We start from the raw sequence: 21,331 nt of genomic DNA on the forward strand, positions 1-21,331 counted from the left end.
CATTTGTAATCTATTAACTCAAATTTTGGGTTTACCCACTAGAAAAGATTGCTTTGCAGTTCATACCATTAACTAAAAAAGGTTCTTTATTTCTATTATTTAAAATCTTGTATATCTGTTTATTCCTTCTGGAGCACAACCACCCTTTAGTCCTTTATTAAAGAGGCAGATTGCAATATAGAAACATTTTAAGTTGAGAGGCAGAGCTTAAATTATACTTCACATCTCCCTTTACAACCCCCATCCTGCTCCAAGCCCAGACCAATATGTTCACTCTCAGAATGAGACATTAGACAGACAATAAATACAAAAGATAGTTTTCAATCTATTAAAGTCAGCTCCCCTTGTGGAGTCTTGTGTCTTCCTAACCCTGGCCCCTAGGCTGCTCTCAAGTAGACAAAGTTATGTATGGCTAGAGAAATATGTAGGAGTAGGAGCAGGTTCTGACTGAAAAGCAGGAAAAGAAATCTTTGCTCTTTCTGAATTATTTCCAGTATAATTCAGTGATTCTGTGCCTGGATTTAAAGGTGAGTTATGAAGAATCAAAAATAGTTCTTCCTAAACTGGTCTACAAACTCAAAAAAATAACACTGTTTGTCCTTGTGAAAATAACACTGTTTGTCTACCAGTGCTGGTAAACAGCCACGTCTTATTTTTGGCAAAAATTATATCAACTCAATGTGACACATCCCACATGAACAATAGATGTATGAGATTTTTTTTCTTTTAGAAAAGAAAAAAATGACTAAATAAATGAATAAACGCAGTTCCTTTGATGGACCAAATCTAAAGCATGAAGCCCGAACAAAGGGGTCCCCTTGGTGGTTAAAAGGTATCAATCAGTCTGATACTCTTTTCTCAGTTGCTAGTAACAATCTTTAGAATGTTATTTAGCTTCAGTTTTCTAAGTCTTCAGTTTCTATATCTCTAATTTTTTTAGTTAGAAAATGAAACAATCATATTCAGTCAATCATATTTGAAGAAACCAGATTCCAAAAATGAAGTTAAATTCAGACAATGTAAAATACAAAACTGGAACTACTTAAGAATATAAAATACTAGTTTCTGTCATCAGTGGTGGTAAATGCTTTTGCTTGTTTGTTTTCTAAGTACATGCACTCATTATTTGATAAAAAGAAACTGAAGCACTTGTACACATATATAAAATTTATCGAAAGACACTATTATTATTGTCTGTCCTCCATGGCTCAAGGGAGGTTTTAGGGGTCAAGGAAAATACTTTCTATTTAGTTGGCCACTTATAACAACTATATAAATATGATTATTGCTCACGTAGAGAATAAAGTTACTTTTGCTTCTTTTCATCCCATCTACTTTCCTCCCTCTCAAATTCTGCACATAAAAAGGAAGGCAAAGTTTAAGCCACAGAAAACATCAGCTGCTTTCCTAGGAAGTTTAATAGTCCAGCATCACACAGTCCTAGCTTTTTCCTTAAGATAATAAGAACTCTGAGGGGAAAACTGTCATGGGGCAGAGAGAGAAAGAGTGTGTGTGTGTGTGTGTGTGTGTGTGTGTGTGTGTGTGTGTGTGTGTGAGAGAGAGAGAGAGAGAGAGAGAGAGAGAGAGAGAGGAGGGAGTAGGGAAAAAGGATTATATCCTTACAAGATAGATATTAGCAACATGATTTCTACATATCAGTGTTAACAATATTCTATTTGGTATTTGTTATTTTCAACTGGGTCAAACATAAAACGAATAAACTAGTTGTAAATTATATACCATAGATAAGACAGTTATAGATTTAGAGAGCTAAAAATCATATCACATGTCACCTTCACTAATATTTATTAAACATAATTCTTAAGCAAACTATAAATGACAGCTTTATTTTAGAAGATACAAAAATAACAAAAAATAGTTAAAAACTGGACAGTTTAAAAGGGGTTTTATTAAATAACCATATTAGTATGAAAATGTGCTTTAAAAGTTAAGAGATTTAGGATTAAAAACTGACAAGTGCTCAAATCAAAATACAATTCCTCTGTGAGTTTTTAGACATTGCATAAGAAATCTGCGATAATTAAACACTGATCAGTAAAACCCAACTAGAAACAGTTATACCATAGCAAACAAAAATGAATTACCTCGTCTTCGCCCATAACTCCTTGCTGCATGTAAACAAAGGACAAATTGTAAAATGTCAGAACTAAAAATAAGCCCACATATACAAATATTTGTGATATGAAAAGCTATGTGGGCATCTGAAAATTAGTGCTACTTTGTTTTCAGAGCTATGAGAATGTCACCATATAACATCTGCATGATATTTTATCATTTACAAAGCACTTTCATTATAGATATCATCTGAACTACATAAAAACAAATTAACAGGAAAACATACAATTTATTCTCATTCATGTTAAAATTCATGAATAAATATTTCTTTCATCAGATCAGGATAGGAATGTAACACTTTACAGTTAAATAACATCACAAATAATTTTTCCAATGAATGGGAACAATTTGAATTAAATCCTTATTTTTCTACTTATTATAGAGAGTGATGCAGCATATATAGTCCTACAAATAGCTATTCAGATCCAATTCACATTATACCAAGCCCTGCATGAAAAATGTACCGGAAGACAAAGTATAAAGAAATTAATCCATATTCAAACTTGCTTAGTTGAAGAAATGATTAATGATGTATTTTAGCTAATAATGCTTTGTATTCTTTTAGTGCATTTTTAACAGCTACCTAAGGGTTTATGTCTCTACCTGTGGGGTAAGAGGGATTCAGATACAAATCATTATTAGTATCATCATAGAATAGTACATGTTAAATACTGTAGAAGTAGAAAGGCATTTCAATCTATGTTACTAGCAGTTTACATACTCCTTATGAAGAAAAAAATACTGCAATTTATTTTTCATAAGAAACTACCAGTTGAATAAAATTCAAACTTGTTTTTAAATAACTCCTCCCCCCAAATCTGAGTACACAGTGACTGCTTTTACCCTAGAATTAATATATAAAACCAAGGCAGTAAACCAAAATATGACAGTTAAAATTCAGATCCTATTTCATGTTTGTAGGTTTTTAGAGCTGGGAAAATTTTAATATTGAATAAATCTCAAATCAAAATAGGTATTAAAAGTCAGAAATGTCTCCCTGAAAGTATAAAACTTAAAGATCAAAATAAAACCTTTCACATCATTAAATACATTCTATTACTGAAGTTTTACAAAATATATTTTAAATTTTATGCTAAGGCTTTAATATAAATACATTGTGTCTACAAGGTGAGAATATAATATTAATTCCCCCATAATTAAAAAAAAAAGGATAAACGAATGGGTCAATTTTTAGTCATTAACACTTCAAGAAATAAATCAATAACTATAATGCTTACATCAGTCTTTTATACAAAATAACTTCATTTGCAACTCTGTCATTCTACTGTTTATATTTAGCTATAAAATCTACAGCAGACTTAACCTGTCCACAAACGCCAATTACCTCAAGGCTCTACAGATTTATGTGACCTGCATAGCATGCATATATATATATATATATATATATAGTGTGTGTGTATAGTGTGTGTGTGTGTGTGTATATATATATAGTGTGTGTGTGTGTGTGTGTGTGTGTGTGTAATTTACATAGAGCTTACCTGACCTATATATTAGTTTAGGGTGAGGGTAGGGGTGGAATTGTCATTAAGAATTTTGTTGTCTAGGTCTTTTAAGATTTATAAAGGCCTTTAGAAAAAACAAACAAAAACAGGGTCTTAAAGAGATGGGACATCACCTGTGGAGAATCAGACCAGTAAAATAGGAATTTTAATATAGCTATCAAGTACAGCCTATAGAGGAGTGAATTCCCTGAAGTCTTATAATGTTGTATTAAGCCTGGAAATGGTCAATAGGCCCCCAAACACTTCACAGTACAAGTCTCCGGAGTTGGGCTTCCTGCTTATGCCTAGGCATGGTCTAATAATATTAATTCAGTACAAATTTGCTTTGGGACATCTCATTCATGGCTGTAGAGGTTCAAACATTTATAAGACAAATGAAACTATTTTCATTAAGTTTAAAGGGAAATTATGAATTATGATGAAGTCATAATGTGGCACATAATTCTTGACCTACTGAGAAAAATTAATAACATTATAACCAGTTTATGTTCTTAGCTGTTAGATTCTTAGCTGAGGCTACTTAATACTAAAATCATGAAAATAAATATGAATGTTCACAGCATCATAGATTTCATTTCATTCCTAGGCTTGAACACAATTATTTAGAAAATTTCTCCAACTGTCTCATACCTGAGGGATTTTAGAATCCTGTAAAGAGATATTCCACTTATTTTTTTGGACAACTCATAGGTTCCAAGTCTCTCCATCACCAAAAATAGAACTGACTGCAAATGAAGCTAAATCACGTGAAACACTTCCTCCTCCCTGTCATGGAAATAACCAATCTGCTTCCATCATGCTAATCAATGGTGTGTGAACTCACTTCCCTACCAGTATTTTTATGTGAATTTCTGGGGTATGCTTCTACAACTTTATCAGAAAATCCTAGTAAGAAAAAAATCATTAAATGACTATTACTTTTGTTTTTAAAAAGTGTTCTTTAAACAATATGTCGCTCCAAACTCATTTAGAATATGATTTAGAAAAAAGTGAACAATTTTTTAATAAAATCTGTATTTAGAATATAAAATTTCAGGTGTATTTCATAACGTATTCCAAAAAATACCTCTCACAAAAGTGAGGAATTGGCTATTTAACATACACATGCAATTATATATATATTATGTGTGTGTGTGTGCATATGCATGTTAAAATATATATATCATATATTTATATACATATCTTTTCTCTTTTTTTAATGAAGATAATAAGAAGGCTGTGAGAAATGGCTGAAGACCTCTCCTATACAAGTAGCTTTACAATTTGGTCCTGGGTTACTAATAATATTATTAGGTTCTAGCCCATAGCCACAAAAAAGAAATAGAATAATTCTAATATTCTCCTTAGGGTCTTTGTATTGGCTCTTCGCTCAGCTGTGGTGCCAGAATTACTGCAGATGGAGGAAGGGACAGATAAACAGCAAGTCAGCTGGAAATACTTACAAGTTAAAGTTCTCTTGGTGTGAAACCAAAGAAATTCTTATTCCTTATTCTAAAAACTTGAGCCAAAAGCCAGGAGAGAAATATACCCATTCCCCTACACCATTATAATCCTTTTCAAGATCCCAAATACATCTGTTATACACCCCCCTCATTTCCATCAGCATAAAAAAAGAACTGAAAATATACTCAAGTTTCCTATTTTCATGACTTAATATAGCATATTAAGAAAATCTGCCTTCAAAAATACCATTTCATTTCTGAGTAAATATTCTCAATTAAAAGACACACATAACTTCTCTCTTCTCAAAAGTATACCAAGCTCTTGATTATAAACATGGCTGTATGTGGTTAATAACTGCAAATTTAAAATTCAAACTAGCTTGCTAATACCATCCCCCCATACTTCTGCTCTATCTGTTCTCCTTTTGAAAAACCACATGTATTGATAAAAATGTAAGCTATATTCCTTGGGAGAAGGGAAAGGGAGTACAACATAAATCCAAATAGAAAGAAATACTTGAACGATACATCATTTTGTATTGCTCCTCACTACTATGAAAAACAGAGGGTCTTTTTGTTTTGTTTTGTATTGTTTTCAACTGCTGATAATAAAAAGTGTTAAGATTTATACACTTAGAAATACAAACATTCAAGCTGTCATTCTAATTTCAGATAGTACCTTTCATTTTCAGACAATTTACCCATACCTACATAATGTGACTTTCCTAAAGTGCTTCTTCTGAAAGTTAAATTTGACTTTCCACAATATCTGAATTATAATTGGAAACAGTGGCAGTCTCCACCAGTCAATTCAACTTGGTTTCCATGTGATTTGAGGAATGTTGTCTGTTCAGAAGTAGGAGCTGCTTACAGTTATATTTCTATGACATTTTTTGTTGTTTAAATTTTTCTAATCTATACAACTTCATGCGATGACATGGGTGTGGGATTATACCTCTTTTTCTATATCTGACTTAACAGAGGCTCAAAGTTAAAGATTTGCCAGAGGTACTTCATAGTTTTACCTAGTTTGACCAACTTCCTGACCTTTATCCCATTCTCTGTTTATCCTTTACTTAAGAATATTTAAAAGTTTAACCATAATGCTAATTAACTAGGAAGATAGGATCATAAAACCTTTACAATGTTTGTCCTATCTGTATAACAACTACACTAATATTTATATATTACTTTTCATTAAATGGACTGTAACATCACAGATTTCTGCCAGTTCTGTATTTTCTAAGGAATGACGTTAAATAGTAATAGTCATACATTTATTTTAACGTGTATTTGTGCACCATCAAAAGTCATCCTGGATAACACAAGAGGCAAGCACTCCACTTTAAGAAACTGCTTTTATTGATCCCAAATTTGTCCTTATATAGCTTCTTCCAAAAAGTTCTGGTTTGGCTCTTTTCTGCAATAACAGAAAACAAGCTTTCTTTGTTCACTTTATATCAATTCTGTCTTCTTTAATTTTATATTATCCAAAGTAAATAGATCAAATTCCTTCATGTATTCACAGGACATGATTTTTACTTTCAAAGACATTTTTTGTCACTGCTAATCATCACCCACTGCCACAGATAACTTTTACTTTCAGAAACTGTTCTAAACACTTATTTTACATGAATGAATCATTCACTTCTCACAACAAACCCCCTGAGGCAGACAGCATGCTCTTTCTCTTTTAAAGAATCTGAGTCAAAGTGAAGTTAGGTAAGCTGCCCAAGGTCACACAGCTAGTAATAGCAAACCTGAGTTTAAACTCAGATAACAATGTTATATATAGATGATGTAATACAGAATTGTTTACCTGAAATCCATGTAACTTGACTAACAATTGTCACCCCAATAAACTTTAATTAATAAAAAACAAACTCAGATAATCTGGCTTCAGAGTCTGCAGTACCAACAACTATGAACTACTGCTAAGCTGCCACAAAAAATACTAATGTATATTTTTTTACTAAATATTGATTTTCAAAGTCAGTAATACTAGTTATGCTTATTGGCTAAGTAATACAATTTATTTAATCAACTGCCTAATAGTAAGTTAAATCTGTGACATACTAAAAATGTAATGATTTAAAGGCAAGTCTATGTGTGGAGATGCTACAACTGCTTTAATCAGTCAAAATATTTAATAATAATTTAGTATAGGCAGAGGCTTGGTATTAACATCACTTAATTCCCATATTTCTCAGGGAGACAATATACTAAGAATACAGTTGAAGTACAGCAGTTAAAAAGTAGCTCAAAAAAAATTTCCCCTTACTTTTTAGTGCCCTTTGTCTACATCTCTCTTCAAACCTTGATGTCTACAAAAATTGTTTAAATCTTTCATATTCAAATACTTCTTTGTCCTATAAATATAACCAATATTCTGATTCTTGCTTTCTTTCTTAACCAATGATCTCAAATGAGCAAGATTTTTTTTCTCTTTGGATCAAATGGTCTCTACTGACTTAAACACATTTGAATGTCCTATTTTCATTATCTTTTATCTCTCCTGTCCCTTACCAGAGAAAGTTCAGAAATTTCTAGGACAGCTTACTATACTGAGTATGCATCATGGCCCTAAGGTGCAGACTGTGAAGAGGGCTCACATAATAAAAAACCAGATTTGTCCACAAGATGCAACTCTTTCCTGAAATAAAATATGCTTGTGTCTACTATGTGATGAAACAATTTCAATCAAATATCTAGATTGTTTATAAGGGATTTAAGCAACTGATGAAATCAATTAGTTTAATAATATTTAGTTGGAGAAGTTGGAAAAAACGGCAGCCACTAAGCTCTGTGCTCACACGTAACTGACCTCCTATTGTGATTACAATATACTTCTGAATTATCCTAGGTTATTATGCATTTAGCAATCTAAGAGTATCTAAATGCTGTGAATATCAATATCAATATCTGTGAATATCAATCTGTGAATATCAATCTGTGAATGATCTAACAGATTATCTCAGAGTACTTTCCTTTAGATAGATTTTAACTTAATATGAGAAATACTGGTAAATTTGAAATTTTCAACTGAATTGCTATTTATAGAATTTAAAATAGAAATGTGAATGATCCTTATTTACCACAGAGGATGTTTCAAAAGATAAGTATTTAAGGAAGAATCAATATATTAATAATTTAATGTTACCTAAACCTATTATTGTTTTATAATTCAAGCCACAAGAATAAAAATTATGATCTATTTTCAGTTTTGCAAACTTAATTTTAACAATATAATTTTTAGTCATAGATTTAGTTTAGAGACCACCTACTCAAATAATGTGGTTTTTTAATTTTGTGATAGAAAAAATGTTGAATGAAGTCCTGGAACATAATTTCTAGTAACTTTTTGGTCAAAGTCCATGTAAATATCGTGATTCACTGATTTCATAAACCTGGCCTATTGGACTGCTGGGAGGTCTAGCGTGGACATGGCTTCTGCCTAGAGGGCACGGTCTGGCCCCACTGTTAGTACCTTGACAATTCCACTTCTAACCATCCTTAACGATCTTCACTAATAGATAACCCAGTGCTTAGACTAGGCTGCTATGTGGTGGGCAACTCAATGCATAACAGTCAAACACTGAATGAACCAATCACCTCATCTGCAAGGTTATACTTTGCTTTTTCAGTTTTCTCTTATTCCAAAATCCTATCCAAGTGACAATCTCCCAGACAGCCCAGACTTATTAACATCTTTTTGTTACTACAGTGTTCATTTACTATTAGTTCACAGGGTGTAGCTTTACAGTGGCCTTTTTCAGCCTTTGTTCCCCAACTTCACTGTCATCTTTTTTCAACAAAGCTTTTTGTTGAAATAGAAGAGTCAAGTTATTCTAATGATATAATTATATATTTTAAAGTACATACTACCTCTATTATTATTTCTTCCTACTTTCTGCCCATCACCCACCCTCTGATTTAAAAATACCTTTGTGAAGGATGTTTTAATCCTCCATGTCTACTCCCACAGTCACGGATGTGTTAAGTACTGTGACTCTGATTACAGTGTTTATCCAACACACAGAATGTTGTAATGAACTTCACGTCGTAAACTTTCTAGTTACAATAAATTAAGTTACTGTGACCAATGTTTGCAGAATCACCATTACTTCAGAATCAATATTACTTAGTTGAACATAAATAAGCACAAGTGCTAAACTAAGTTAACACATTTTATACACTTTGCAAACATTACCTCATTTAATTCTCATAATAAACCTTGAGATTTTATTCCCATTTCACAGATTGGAAACTAAAGCTCACAGATGTTACTTGACCAAGGTCATACCATAAACTGGAAAGCCAATATTCAAACTCAGGATTGTCTCCAAAGTCTCACTGAATTAAATCATACTATCACAAAAACACTTCAACTGCTTTGCCAACCAGAATACACTCAAACTCCCAATTCTGCTTTCTTTACAGGAAGAGCCGTAGCTTTATTTTCATACTTATAAAATGACTACCAGGTATATGGGGATGGTTTATAGTCAATCATCTTTATTTATGTAAATCAATTGGAAAAATAAAATGTTTTATGCAACTTACCATTTAACATCAACAGATTGTCAGTTCCTGGATGTGGATAGCTCAATCGACCTTTAAAAAGACAAGAAAGTAAAATTTGAAGATTATTGTGCTATTTAAAAATTGAAAAAAGGGAAGGGGCATAAGGAGGAAATTATTGAGCATAGCATATTTCTTAAGAACTAAACAGGTAATGTTTAACAAAGTATATTAACTAAAATTATCTTTGAAAATTGAAAACAAAAACAGTTAACCTTAGTTCCTAGATCGTAACAGCACAATGTGATTTGGGAGCTATACGTACAGAACAAAGCCTACTTGCCTGAAATGTAGAAACAACTTAGGTAGTCTAGTCTTTCAAACTTAAGATAGGATGTTCAAATTAATATTTTCAAAGTTGTTCATAATTTTTTCTACAGATCTCTTTCCAAAATTAAATTTAAAGGAAAGGAATTTCTAGTCCTAAATAAAAAAGCAACCAAAATATGTTTAAAAAGCAGCAAAAACTCGTACAACTTGCCATTTTAATTCGATGTCATTTTATATAGTTGTATTTAAATAAAGAAGTTTAATGAAAACACCTTAAAAGTATTAGTACAAATGTTATTGGAAATTTAACTTGTTCAAAGTTTATAAATAATATAAAATAAAAATATAAAAAATGAAAATGTTAAAGCTTAAGAGCATAGTAGCATAAATATTTCCTTTGAGTCATTCTTCATTTAAGAATTTTCCATGTATTAATTGCAGAAAGGACAACAGTACAATATACTACCATGGAAAAGGGAAAAAAGGTATGCATGGACATATTATGGCTTACCCAGCATTTTTATACTGTAACACTTCTTTGACTAAATGCCAACAGCAAGGATAATCATTGTTTTTAGTCTATTAAAATACAAGATTTTTCTCTCTGATAGACTATTTGAAAGGTACATTAAAATCCATTTAGAAATCTAAAAATTAAATGTCTGTGAGATTTCATTTTAGCAACATTCAGCACAGTCCCTTTAAAAAGACACAATGATAGCATATAATGTATTGCCACCAGAAATATCTGAATGGCTATGACATGATTAGTAAGGAGAACAGATTAACTATATCTACACCTTTACCATCTCTGCAAGTACTCTGTACTTTTATTATATCCAAATGTCCCATACAAGACAGAGATTGTTTGTTAGGTTTCGATTTAATTATGAAGTTAAAGAATTTGATCATTTCCCAATGTAAGAGCAAGTGGCAAAGATAATCCAATTTTGACATTAAAATAAATATATCTATATTAGATAGATATAAAACTATACCTATACATACACACACTTCATTGGAGCTCTAATTTTACTATAGCACATTTTCTTTTTAGACTCCAGAGTTAAAATAAATGTTAGGGGGATCAAATGTATGGTGATGGAAGGGGAGCTGACTCTGGGTGGTGAACAACACAGTGTGATTTATGGATGATGTGATACAGAATTGCACACCTGAAATCTATGTAATTCTACTAACAATTGTCACCCCAATGAATTAAAAATAAATTTTAAAAAATAAATAAATAAATAAATGTTACTGTCCTTCAAAGGACAACTTACCACTTCTTATTTACTCCCGAGTTTCATGCAGTATGATATTAGTTAACTAAATGATCTCTTACAATAAAGTTGTCATACCATAAAAACCTAGAAATATGTTTATTGTGGTGTCTTAGTATGGCGTGAGAAATAGGAGAGCATGCACAGAGCATACAAGATCCATAAGTCAGGAAGCAGAGCTTTCCTAAATTGTATTTCAATAGCATTGTGCATTACTTTGTCTGAAGTTATCATAGCTTATTTTTGAAATATGTCTATTTTTAAACATCTTGTTACAGATGACCAAATAAAGAGAACAATATAAGGCCAATAAAAAAATTACTGTTATTTCTAACTTGAGATTGAAAATAAAAACTCCTGTAAAAGTGGCAACCTGTGCTGCTGTTCAGGATAACAAGTTCACTAACTTCTGCATACTGACAGTGTGTGGGAGGCTGAGATATGAGTGAGATACAGTCTCTGCCTTGTGATGCTGTAGTGAAGACAGACACAAACATACAATTTCAATATAACCTGCCAAGTATGAAAAGAGCTATGTACATTCTGCTATATAAAAAACACAAAGGAGTAGCTAACCAAGTCCAGGGATTCAGGCAAGACTTCTTAGAAAAGTGAACTGAGCAAAAGCCTTAAGCCTTGCTGTACTTCAAGAAACACTCAATTTCAATTGCCATGTAATTATTCTCTAACAGATTCATTGTTCACTTTATTTATCCCAAGAAACAGGTAACAAGATCATTTCATTGCTAATAGTCTTTTGGCTTTCTGTCTCTGAAGGGACTTAAAAGGCACACCATATGTGTAAAGTTCAAAAGACAGACACCTATTTGCTAAAGGATATATATTTGCACATAAGTTCTAAAATATAAATCTCCAAACTGGAAAATATCTCAATATAACTAATAAAATACTCCAAAATGAAATAAACAAATTTTGACTATTTTAAAATTATCCAGCTACTTTTCTTCTATTATAGTGAAACTATCAATACATTTTTACAAGTTAACTTTTACTCAGGATAGTATACTTTCCTTAGGATAGTATTAAGACTACTCTCACTAAGGACCTGCCAGTTGATAATAACTAACATTTGAGGGCTTACTATATGCCAGGAACTTTTCTAAGTTCTTTACAACCAATTATTTAACCCTCACAACAATCCAATGAGTTAGTTACTATTATATCATCTTCCCATTTGAAGATGAAGACACTGTGCCACAAAAAGTGAAACAACTTGCCCACAGATAGCTATGGCAGGACTCAGACCCAGGCAGTTTGGCTCCACACTCTTAATCACTATCGTACAATGACTTCCTAGTTGATAACATAATACAGAGAAAGGTGTATAGGTCTAGTTAGAGGGCAAATTCAGCCATTAAAAAAAGTCACAGAATTATTCTATAGTATATTAGATAACTTATGCTTTAATACAGAAAAAAACACATTGCTGTGAAATCAACTTCTCCCTATTGTCCAAAAGGCCTGTGATGCAGAGACTTGTGGTTGTACAATAACACCTGTTCCTGTTAACAATAGAACTCCCAAATGCTAGACAGGCACAGGGCTGTTCAGAGTAAAATAACCTAAATTTCTTAGCCGTCCTTGTGGTTACATGTGCCCATGTGTGTAAGATCTGGCCAATGAGATGTAAAGCAAAATTGCTATGCACAGTTTCTGGGATATATCCTTTAAAAGGAAAGATCTTCTTTTCCTTTACCTTTTTCTTGCTTGCTGGAATTCAGATGAGATACCTAAACTGAAGCAGCCATTTTATGATCATGAGGCAGAAGTTAGGTGTTAGGGATAGCAGAACAAGACAGAAAGAGCCTAGATCCATGAAAATCACCATAACACTTCTAGGAGTGCTATGTTTGTATGAGAGAAGTAAACTTCTATATTGTTTAAGACACTTAGGAGTTTTTTGTTGCCCAGAAGAACCTAATCTTACAAATAGTCCTTTAGTAACAAATTTTGGCAAATTGCTTATGTATTATTGTGAAAACATCATAAAGTACAATAATTTTATGACAGTTTTAATATATCTATAAGTAATGGGTGTATGTTACCTCTTGGCACTTCTTTTACATTAAGAAATTATAAAATTTAAAATAATTTTGAAAAATATATTTATTCTTAGGTGTCAGTAAATAACTAGCGAACCTACAGTATCTTAAAATTATCTTATTAGTCATCGTAATTTTAATAGTAATTTGTACAATACATATATAGACAATTCATTTTAGATGTATATTTGGGCAACAAAAAACACTAAGAAATATCACAACTATATACAATTTATCACTTAAACAGACAAATTACCAGTTACTAAAATTTTAACAAAGCAGTATTTAAAGACATGCAATAAATTAAGCCAACTTTAAAGACTATTCACACACACACATATATAAATTAGTTCTTTCTCCAAAATAATTACTTACTACCAATAAAAGAATTTATAAAATAGTGATGATGAAAAAAATAACACTTATGTCACTGTTCCTTGGATTTAAACCTACTTTTAAAATTGTGGAAATGTGAAATTAGAAAGAATAAAATGAAGCAATCACTTCCCCAGCATCTCTTCATAGTAACAGGAAGATATCCACTTGATGAAGCATCACCTATTTCTTTCTGGATATCATACTCTCTTGGTTCTCCTCTATCACCAGCCATTCCTTAAGTCTCCTTTGCTGTATCCTCCTCCTCTTCTGAATCTTTAAATATTTAAAGGTTCCAATATTGAATATTGAATATTGAATATTCAATACTTGGATTTGACTTCTCCTTCTATGTGGCCCCCCTAAGTGATATTATCTACCACCAGAACTGCATACACCATCTCTAAGCAGATGAGTCCCCCGTTAATATCTCTAACTGCAACCTCTCTACCTCAAACCCACACTTCCCCAGATCAGTACATAGCACTGTCTTCCATTTGGATGCTCATCCCAAAAGCTGGGTTAACTTTACCCCTCACTTTGTCTAATCTGTACCCCAATCTATCATCAAATCCTGCCTACTCTATTATCAGCACAGAACCAAATTTGATTGCTCTTCACCAGCTCCTTCGCTGTTTCCCTAGCCCAAGCCATCCCCATTTCTTCAGTCTGTGAGAATTACCTAACAGTCTAGTGTCCATTCAGCAATCTGTGAGATCATTTTAAAACCTAGGTCAGCTCATGTTGCTCTATTGCTCAGAACCCTCCTATTCTCAGAATAAATACCCGGCCCTTCATCTTTCCACCATTCAACCCCACTGGACTCTCTGCTATTCCTCAACAACGTCAGTCATATTCCCATTTCAGGATCTGTTTATTTCTTCTTCTTTCTGCATAAAATACATTTGCCCAACTATGACCAAAACTTGCACCTTTCACTTCATTCAGGTCATTAAGAGATGCCATCACAGACCATCTTGTCTAAAACAGCAGCTTCTTTCCTTTCTCTCTCCCCTTGACACTATGTTTTTTTCTTCACAGCACTGATTCTTTTTGTGTTTATCCTTCATTAAAACAGAAGATCCACAAGGGCAGGTCTTTGTCTTTTTTGTTCTCGACTGTATCTCTAGCAGCTAAAACACAGCCTAGTGCACAATAGGCTCTAACATATTTGTTAATGAATGAAATATCTCATTCCACTAGGTCAAATCAAAAGCACAGTAACTAAATACATTTTTTATGTGGAAAGATTTTTATGTGGAAAGACATAGGAAAGATATTCTCTAAGTAAGTGGAAAAATTACAGAACAAGTTTTTATCAGTTCATTCTAAAGACCTTATTTATGGGGAAAGGAGGAAGGCCAAATCCTGCTTTTTGCTCTTTACCAAGGTAAATTTTCCTCTTCACCATAACTATTTTCTTTTCTTTAGTAGATATATCCAAAAAATGATCCCCAAAGCCCTAATTTTGCAATTAATGATACCAATCCATTCCTCATTAGTGATGAGAAAATGCTAGAGAACAATGCTGCACATTCTGCCAACTCTTTTTAATAGGAAAAAAAATCACCATTTAAATCACATATTAGAATTATAAAGAACCTAACCTGGGTTAGAATTAACTTTAGACCAATTAATAAGAAAGGTAGTATGGTGTGCAGTGGTTAACAGCTCAAACTCAAGAGCTACTAAGTTTCACCACTTACTAGCACTGAAATTTGGGAGATTATTGTTAATAAGCCACCACAATCACCCAACTGTGAAATAAAAATAAATATCTACATCTTAGGTTGGGAGAATTTAAGTTAACATATACATGTAGAGTTCTCAGAACAGTGCTTGGCAGATATCAAATGCTCATAGATGATATGCATGATATGTTATATATTGTGTGTGTGTGTGTACACATATATATATATAATACACATATCTACTCACCCTTAAAGGAAAAGATCCTATATTTCATTCTTATGTGTTTTAAATAAAGCATTCCTCCCACTGGCTTGGCAGACTTTCTAATAATTTTTCAAAGTCTACATTTCACCTTTATTTCCAAATCCAATTAGGAAAAAGAGTGGTTCATAGGAAGTCTGGTAAAATCCACTTAGAATGTGGTCATTACCAACCTTGAAAAACTCCAATCTCTGTTCACATCCAAGGGGCAGGACAGTCATTCCTGACCTCACTCCCAAATCTCAATGCATGCCTCATAAAAGCCTAAGAATAAGATCATACAAACGTAGAAAAGACCCTTAGATCCAAAGTACCAGATCTCAAGAGAGCAATAGAATCATTCCTTACCTATCTATATCTAATAAAAGCCACCAATCTACTTTGTTTGCAGGAAAATTAATCTAGTTATCTCACTCTTAAACCAGGATTCCATCATAAAATTTCCATCTAATAATTATTTACAAGTTTTAAAATTTTTATCCAATCTATAATAGGAAATATACTAAGAAACATCAAGGAGCACAGAATATCAAAAAGGTTGATTCAAGTAAAGCATAATTGCAAAACAAAGGCAATAACAACAAAAGACTAAAAGTAAGTCATTAATTATTTAGTAAGATAATATAATATTACAATAAAACTGGTACTAGTGAAGATATATTCAATTAGTCAAGTTGAAATAATGGTTGCAAAACTTTAAATTGTAAAAGAGTTTTAAATGAAAATAATATTAAGAATAACAAGTGGGCAAACATTGCCAGTGGCAGTGTAAATTGGCATAAAACTTAAAAATAAGTTGACAATATGTGCCTAGAGCCTCAAAAATAATTGTATTAAGTCTACTTTATATAAATAAACACAAAAAGCTCACTAAATTTTATTTTAAAATTTGAAATACCTAAATGTCCAACTATATGGGAATGATTACATAAACTATTTTACATGCATGTAAATAATTTTTAAGTTATAAATAAATAAATTTGAAAAATATGAATACTTTTGGAAAAATGTTGACTCATTTAACCAATAATTTATTGAACATCTCTTATTTGCTTGACACTTTGACAGATGTTGATCAAAATAAAGCAAAAACAAGAGGTCACAATATCCTGTAAAAGACATACACATTGGGGAAAAAACAAAATCTAAAATAAATAAGTGAGAATGGTGCTCTGATTAGAAAGGACTTTGATACTTTAACAAAGTAATCTACTATTGATTAGAAATCACTACGGAGATAAGCAGACTAGGGATTATAGAAACTTCCAATTGAAAGTGGAGGATTGAATACATGTGTTCATCACTGTTGCTTTTTGAAACTCCTAAAATGACAGTGCAGGAGTTTTAAGCAGGCATAACCCCATTAGGACAAAGAGATTCAGATAGGCTTGCAGAAGAAACATGTCAACACATCTCTGGAAGCTGTGGACATGAATGGTTCAGTGGTAACTGACTTTGTAGACCAGAAATCACCGAAAACACCAAAACCTAAACTGGTGTGTGCATGGCTAAGACTATCAAGAAAGAAGCCATTGACTGGAGCCGATGCCTAGAGAGGTTCGGAAATAAGAGGCTCTGAATATCACTGAGAGTAGACTGGGGTGGAACTGAAATCAGGAAGCCTGATGATTGTTAGTTTTTACATGAACCAGGGAGACACACAGCCTCTTCCTTGGTTCTTCTAAGTATATTAGCAGCCAGGCCTATAGCTCTCAGGCAAAAGAATGGAAAAATATACATCCAGGTCCATTTCCCACTCCAAAAGAAAAGATCTAGACACAGAAATTGTGCAAGTTCCACCTGACAGGATTACAGCAGTGCTCACTAGTTTATAAGCCCCAACTACATGCATATTGCTTCTTTTTTTAAAAAAAATGGACAGCAAAGGGATTGTAAGATACTTGATGAAGGCTTCCAGCGAGAGAAAAAAATCCCCAAAAACACAAAACAAAAACAAACAGAAAAAAGGAACTCAGAAGACCCATAGACAATACAAGGAATTGGAAAAATAATCTTCAAACAATATCATATAGTGTTTAAAGAAAGATACTCCAGTGAAATAAGATCGAAGAAGAATAATAGAAAAGTTGAGAAATTTTTTTTCAGAGGTTCTTAAAAGTTTTTCAGAGAAAATTTTTTAACTAAGAAAAAAACTGATAGGTTGAAAAACAGAGATGGGAAAATTTCTCCAAAAGCAAAACAACAAAAGATAAAGCAATACAAAACAGAAAAGTTAATGATGAGAATAGGTTTAATATTTAAAGAAAACAAATTCCAGAAAGAGGTAATATAAAAAAAATAGAAGGGAAAAATTATCTAAGAAATACCAAAATTTCCAAGAACCGAAGGAAATTAATGTCTGAATTAAAACGTCTCAATGAATATACAGCAGAGGAAATAAAGAAATGGAAGGAAGACAGGCCAGAAGAGCCCCTCCCCCCCATACACCCAAAGACCCATATTTCATTTATCTAAAATTTCAGAACCACAGTGAAAATAAACTAACAGCTTTCAGAAAGAAAAGCAAAAAATTCAAAAACACAAAACAAAGCAATCAATTATACAAATGAACAGGTTTCAGAATTGTACTGTAGTAAATCTGGATGTAATGAAGCAATGCTTTCAATATTCTAAATTACTAATATATAATTCTATACTAAGTCTATCATCTTATAAGGTAAAATAAACATTTTTCCATGCATATAGGGTCTCAAAATTTATGTTCCTTCTGAAGGAAGATACTGTAGGATAGGCCCAATAAAACAAAGGCCTAAACCACTAAGAAAGGGCGTGGAGATCAGGACATGGATTCTATAGGAAAAAGGAATTTGCAGGATTAGGGAAGTCCAAAAATGAGTTATGGAGGGCTACTAAAAGGATGCCTCCAATGGCAGGAAAAATATCTATCTAGATGATTATTTGATGGTTTTACATGTATTGAGAAGCTTTAGAGTTCTATTAATAAATTTTGGGATGAATTAGTGACAAGTACTTGAAACAAAACTAAGCAAACAAACCCAAAGAGACAAGGATTAATTCCAGGAAAAACAGTTAAATGAAAAAAGAAAACATTATAATATAAAACGTAAGTAGCTCATCTATGAATATCATTTGCATTATCATAGTAATATATCCCTTAATTTAAACAAAAGTGCTTTTATAATCAATTTCAGAGGACAATGGGTAAGTCAAAGTAGACAGTCAACAGATAATACTTAAAATGTAGGAACTTTAAGCAAAAGCATATTACTTACAATGACATGAAAAATCAGTAAAAAAAAAAACAATGTTGCAAGTGGCTACCTCTTAAGAACAGGAGTCAGAATTAGACAAAAATGAGGGAGGGAACATCTATTTTTTGTTACATAAGCCATATGGCACTATTTGAATTTTTAACCTATGTACATATATATTAATAACATTTTATTAATCAGGTTGGGGGATGCTAAAGTTTTGAGTATTGCAAATCTGTTACCATATATCATATATATGTATAAAAGATTAGAAAAATTATACATAAAAAATATCAAACATGATTATTTTAGTCTGTGGAACTGTGGAACTATTAATGATTTTATAACTTTTTTCTTCTAGTTTTCCCAGATTTCCTTTAAAGAATACACACTACTTTTTGTAATAAAGAAAAAAAAACAATATAAGAAGGATAAAATAAAGTCTTCTACTCTGGAGGAAAAACCTTCATTAGAGATTTTCAGATACTCTTCACATACTGCAAGTAGCTAAAATTTATATGCCTAATTATCCCATGTACTTACTTTTATCACTATATTTAAAATATTACTTTTATTGTTTTATTTTCAATTTTAAAATAAGTTATAAGCCCATATTTAAACTCCTAAGACAGATGCTCTGTGGTGAATAACAGGCTTTTAATAAACACATATATCCTTTAAATAAATAAATGTGATTTTTAAGAAAAGTCATTATAATTTCTGTCTGATGTCTTTCAATTTTCAAAAAAGAAAAACTGCAGTCTGTGGTAACTCAAATCGTTGAAATATTCAGTGATGATTGGAAGAAACAACTATGTTTTCAAATTTAATAATACTCTTGCTAATTAAGACAACTACCTAGAAAGAAATAAAAATGAATATAACTTAAAAGTCTCTATCCATAATACCATATTTTAAGTAAGGTTTCTAAAACAACTTCTACAACCACATTTTCATAATTTCCTTTTCAATCTGTAGATATTCTCACAGATGACAAAAGTTAAACTCCTGTAAACTTATAAACTGTACTTTCCTTAAGATGAACTAAATTCTGAGAAGCTGGAGGGTAAAGTACTAAGGTATCAGGTATATCACAACAGTGATGATCTCTTAAAGTCAGAATACATTTAATAAAATGAATATGGCTTCTATATAAATATAATTTATTCCAAACTTAATGATTTTTTTTCTTTTCATCAAATGCCAGTGGACAGAAAATGGGGGAAAAAAATCAACGCAGTAAACGGGAAAGAGTATGTAAATTCTACTCTCACTTTAAAAATGAAAGGAATCATTTTACTTAAAAACTGAAAGCACACACAGTAATCACTCCTTAATTATCCTTTTTTGAAGACATTCTAATGTACATGCTTTTCACCTACACTTTTTCTTAGCACTTGTGAAAATTTTGACTCCAGGAAAAATAAGTGGCTGAAAAGTAAAACTAGTTCTGAGAAATACATCCCTCCCTCTGTCAGAGTGAGGGCAGTGTAAGTGAAGTACAGTAACTGCTTTGATATGTATATTATTGATATTAGTTTTATTTTGCACTTTGCTATATTTTAATAAATGCCATGAACATTTTTTTTTAATTTTATTTTTTAAATTTATTGGGGTGACAATTGTTAGTAAAATTTTTACAATTTTTCATGAATCTCTTTGATCTTGTTCTCCTATACCAGCGTTTCTCTAACAACCTGCAATACACAATCTCTAAGAGTGGGGACCCGAACCCTAAATGTTAATTAAACATGCTCTCAGAGCTTGAGAACCTCTGTCCAGCTCAAAAGTTCTAACAGTCTAAAATACAAGTTCTCACACCAGAGACTTTTAGAAATTTACACAAGTTATTCTGTGACTATGTACTTCAATTTTATACTAAGGCCAGGTGAAGAGAAGTAGAGGAAAAAGAAAAGTGGAAGGAAAGAAGCCAGACTATTTGGTACTACCACAACCACCTAGCACCTTGAGAAGTAATTCCTTAGGGCGGTTGGATGGCTCATGTGGTTAGAACACAAGCTCTTAACAACAAGGTTGCCCGTTCAATTCCCGCATGGGATGGTGGGCTGCGCCCCCTACAACTAAAGATTGAAAACGGCGACTGGACTTGGAGCTGAGCTGCGCCCTCCACCACTAGATAGAAGGACAATGACTTGGAGCTGATGGGCCCTGGAAAAACACACAGTTCCCCCAATATTCCCCAATTAAAGGCCAAACAATAACAACAACCACCACCAAAAACAAAAACAAAACAAAAATCATACATTAAAAAAAAAGTAATTCCTTATTTTCTCAGGGGTTATTTTCCTTAAAATAAGCAGAAATTATTATATCAGGAGCCTAAGAAAATAGGACTTTAGCAAGTCAAGTAATAAAAATGAAGGTAGATATACTAAATACATAGTTAATAAAAAGTTTTAAAGGCATCCACTTCTAAACACTTGTTGGCATAAAACCATGCTCTAAATTCTT

General features: G+C 32.2%; 1 protein-coding gene across 5 annotated transcripts in view; it reads right to left on the minus strand.

The window, feature by feature from the left end:
- Nucleotides 1-21,331, minus strand: part of CPEB2 (cytoplasmic polyadenylation element binding protein 2) — a 63,238-nt gene that overhangs the window by 23,230 nt on the left and 18,677 nt on the right. For 3 of the 5 annotated variants that reach the window (XM_033105830.1, XM_033105827.1, XM_033105832.1), the window contains 2 exons: nucleotides 9,665-9,715; nucleotides 2,106-2,129 (listed from right to left, as the gene is read on the minus strand). In XM_033105830.1, the coding sequence (XP_032961721.1) occupies nucleotides 2,106-2,129; nucleotides 9,665-9,715 (75 nt within the window). The remainder of the gene's footprint in view (nucleotides 1-2,105; nucleotides 2,130-9,664; nucleotides 9,716-21,331) is intronic. The other 2 variants (XM_033105831.1, XM_033105829.1) reach the window with 1 other exon arrangement.

Source organism: Rhinolophus ferrumequinum, chromosome 5 (assembly GCF_004115265.2).
Source record: "Rhinolophus ferrumequinum isolate MPI-CBG mRhiFer1 chromosome 5, mRhiFer1_v1.p, whole genome shotgun sequence".
Classification (NCBI taxonomy): domain Eukaryota; kingdom Metazoa; phylum Chordata; class Mammalia; order Chiroptera; family Rhinolophidae; genus Rhinolophus; species Rhinolophus ferrumequinum.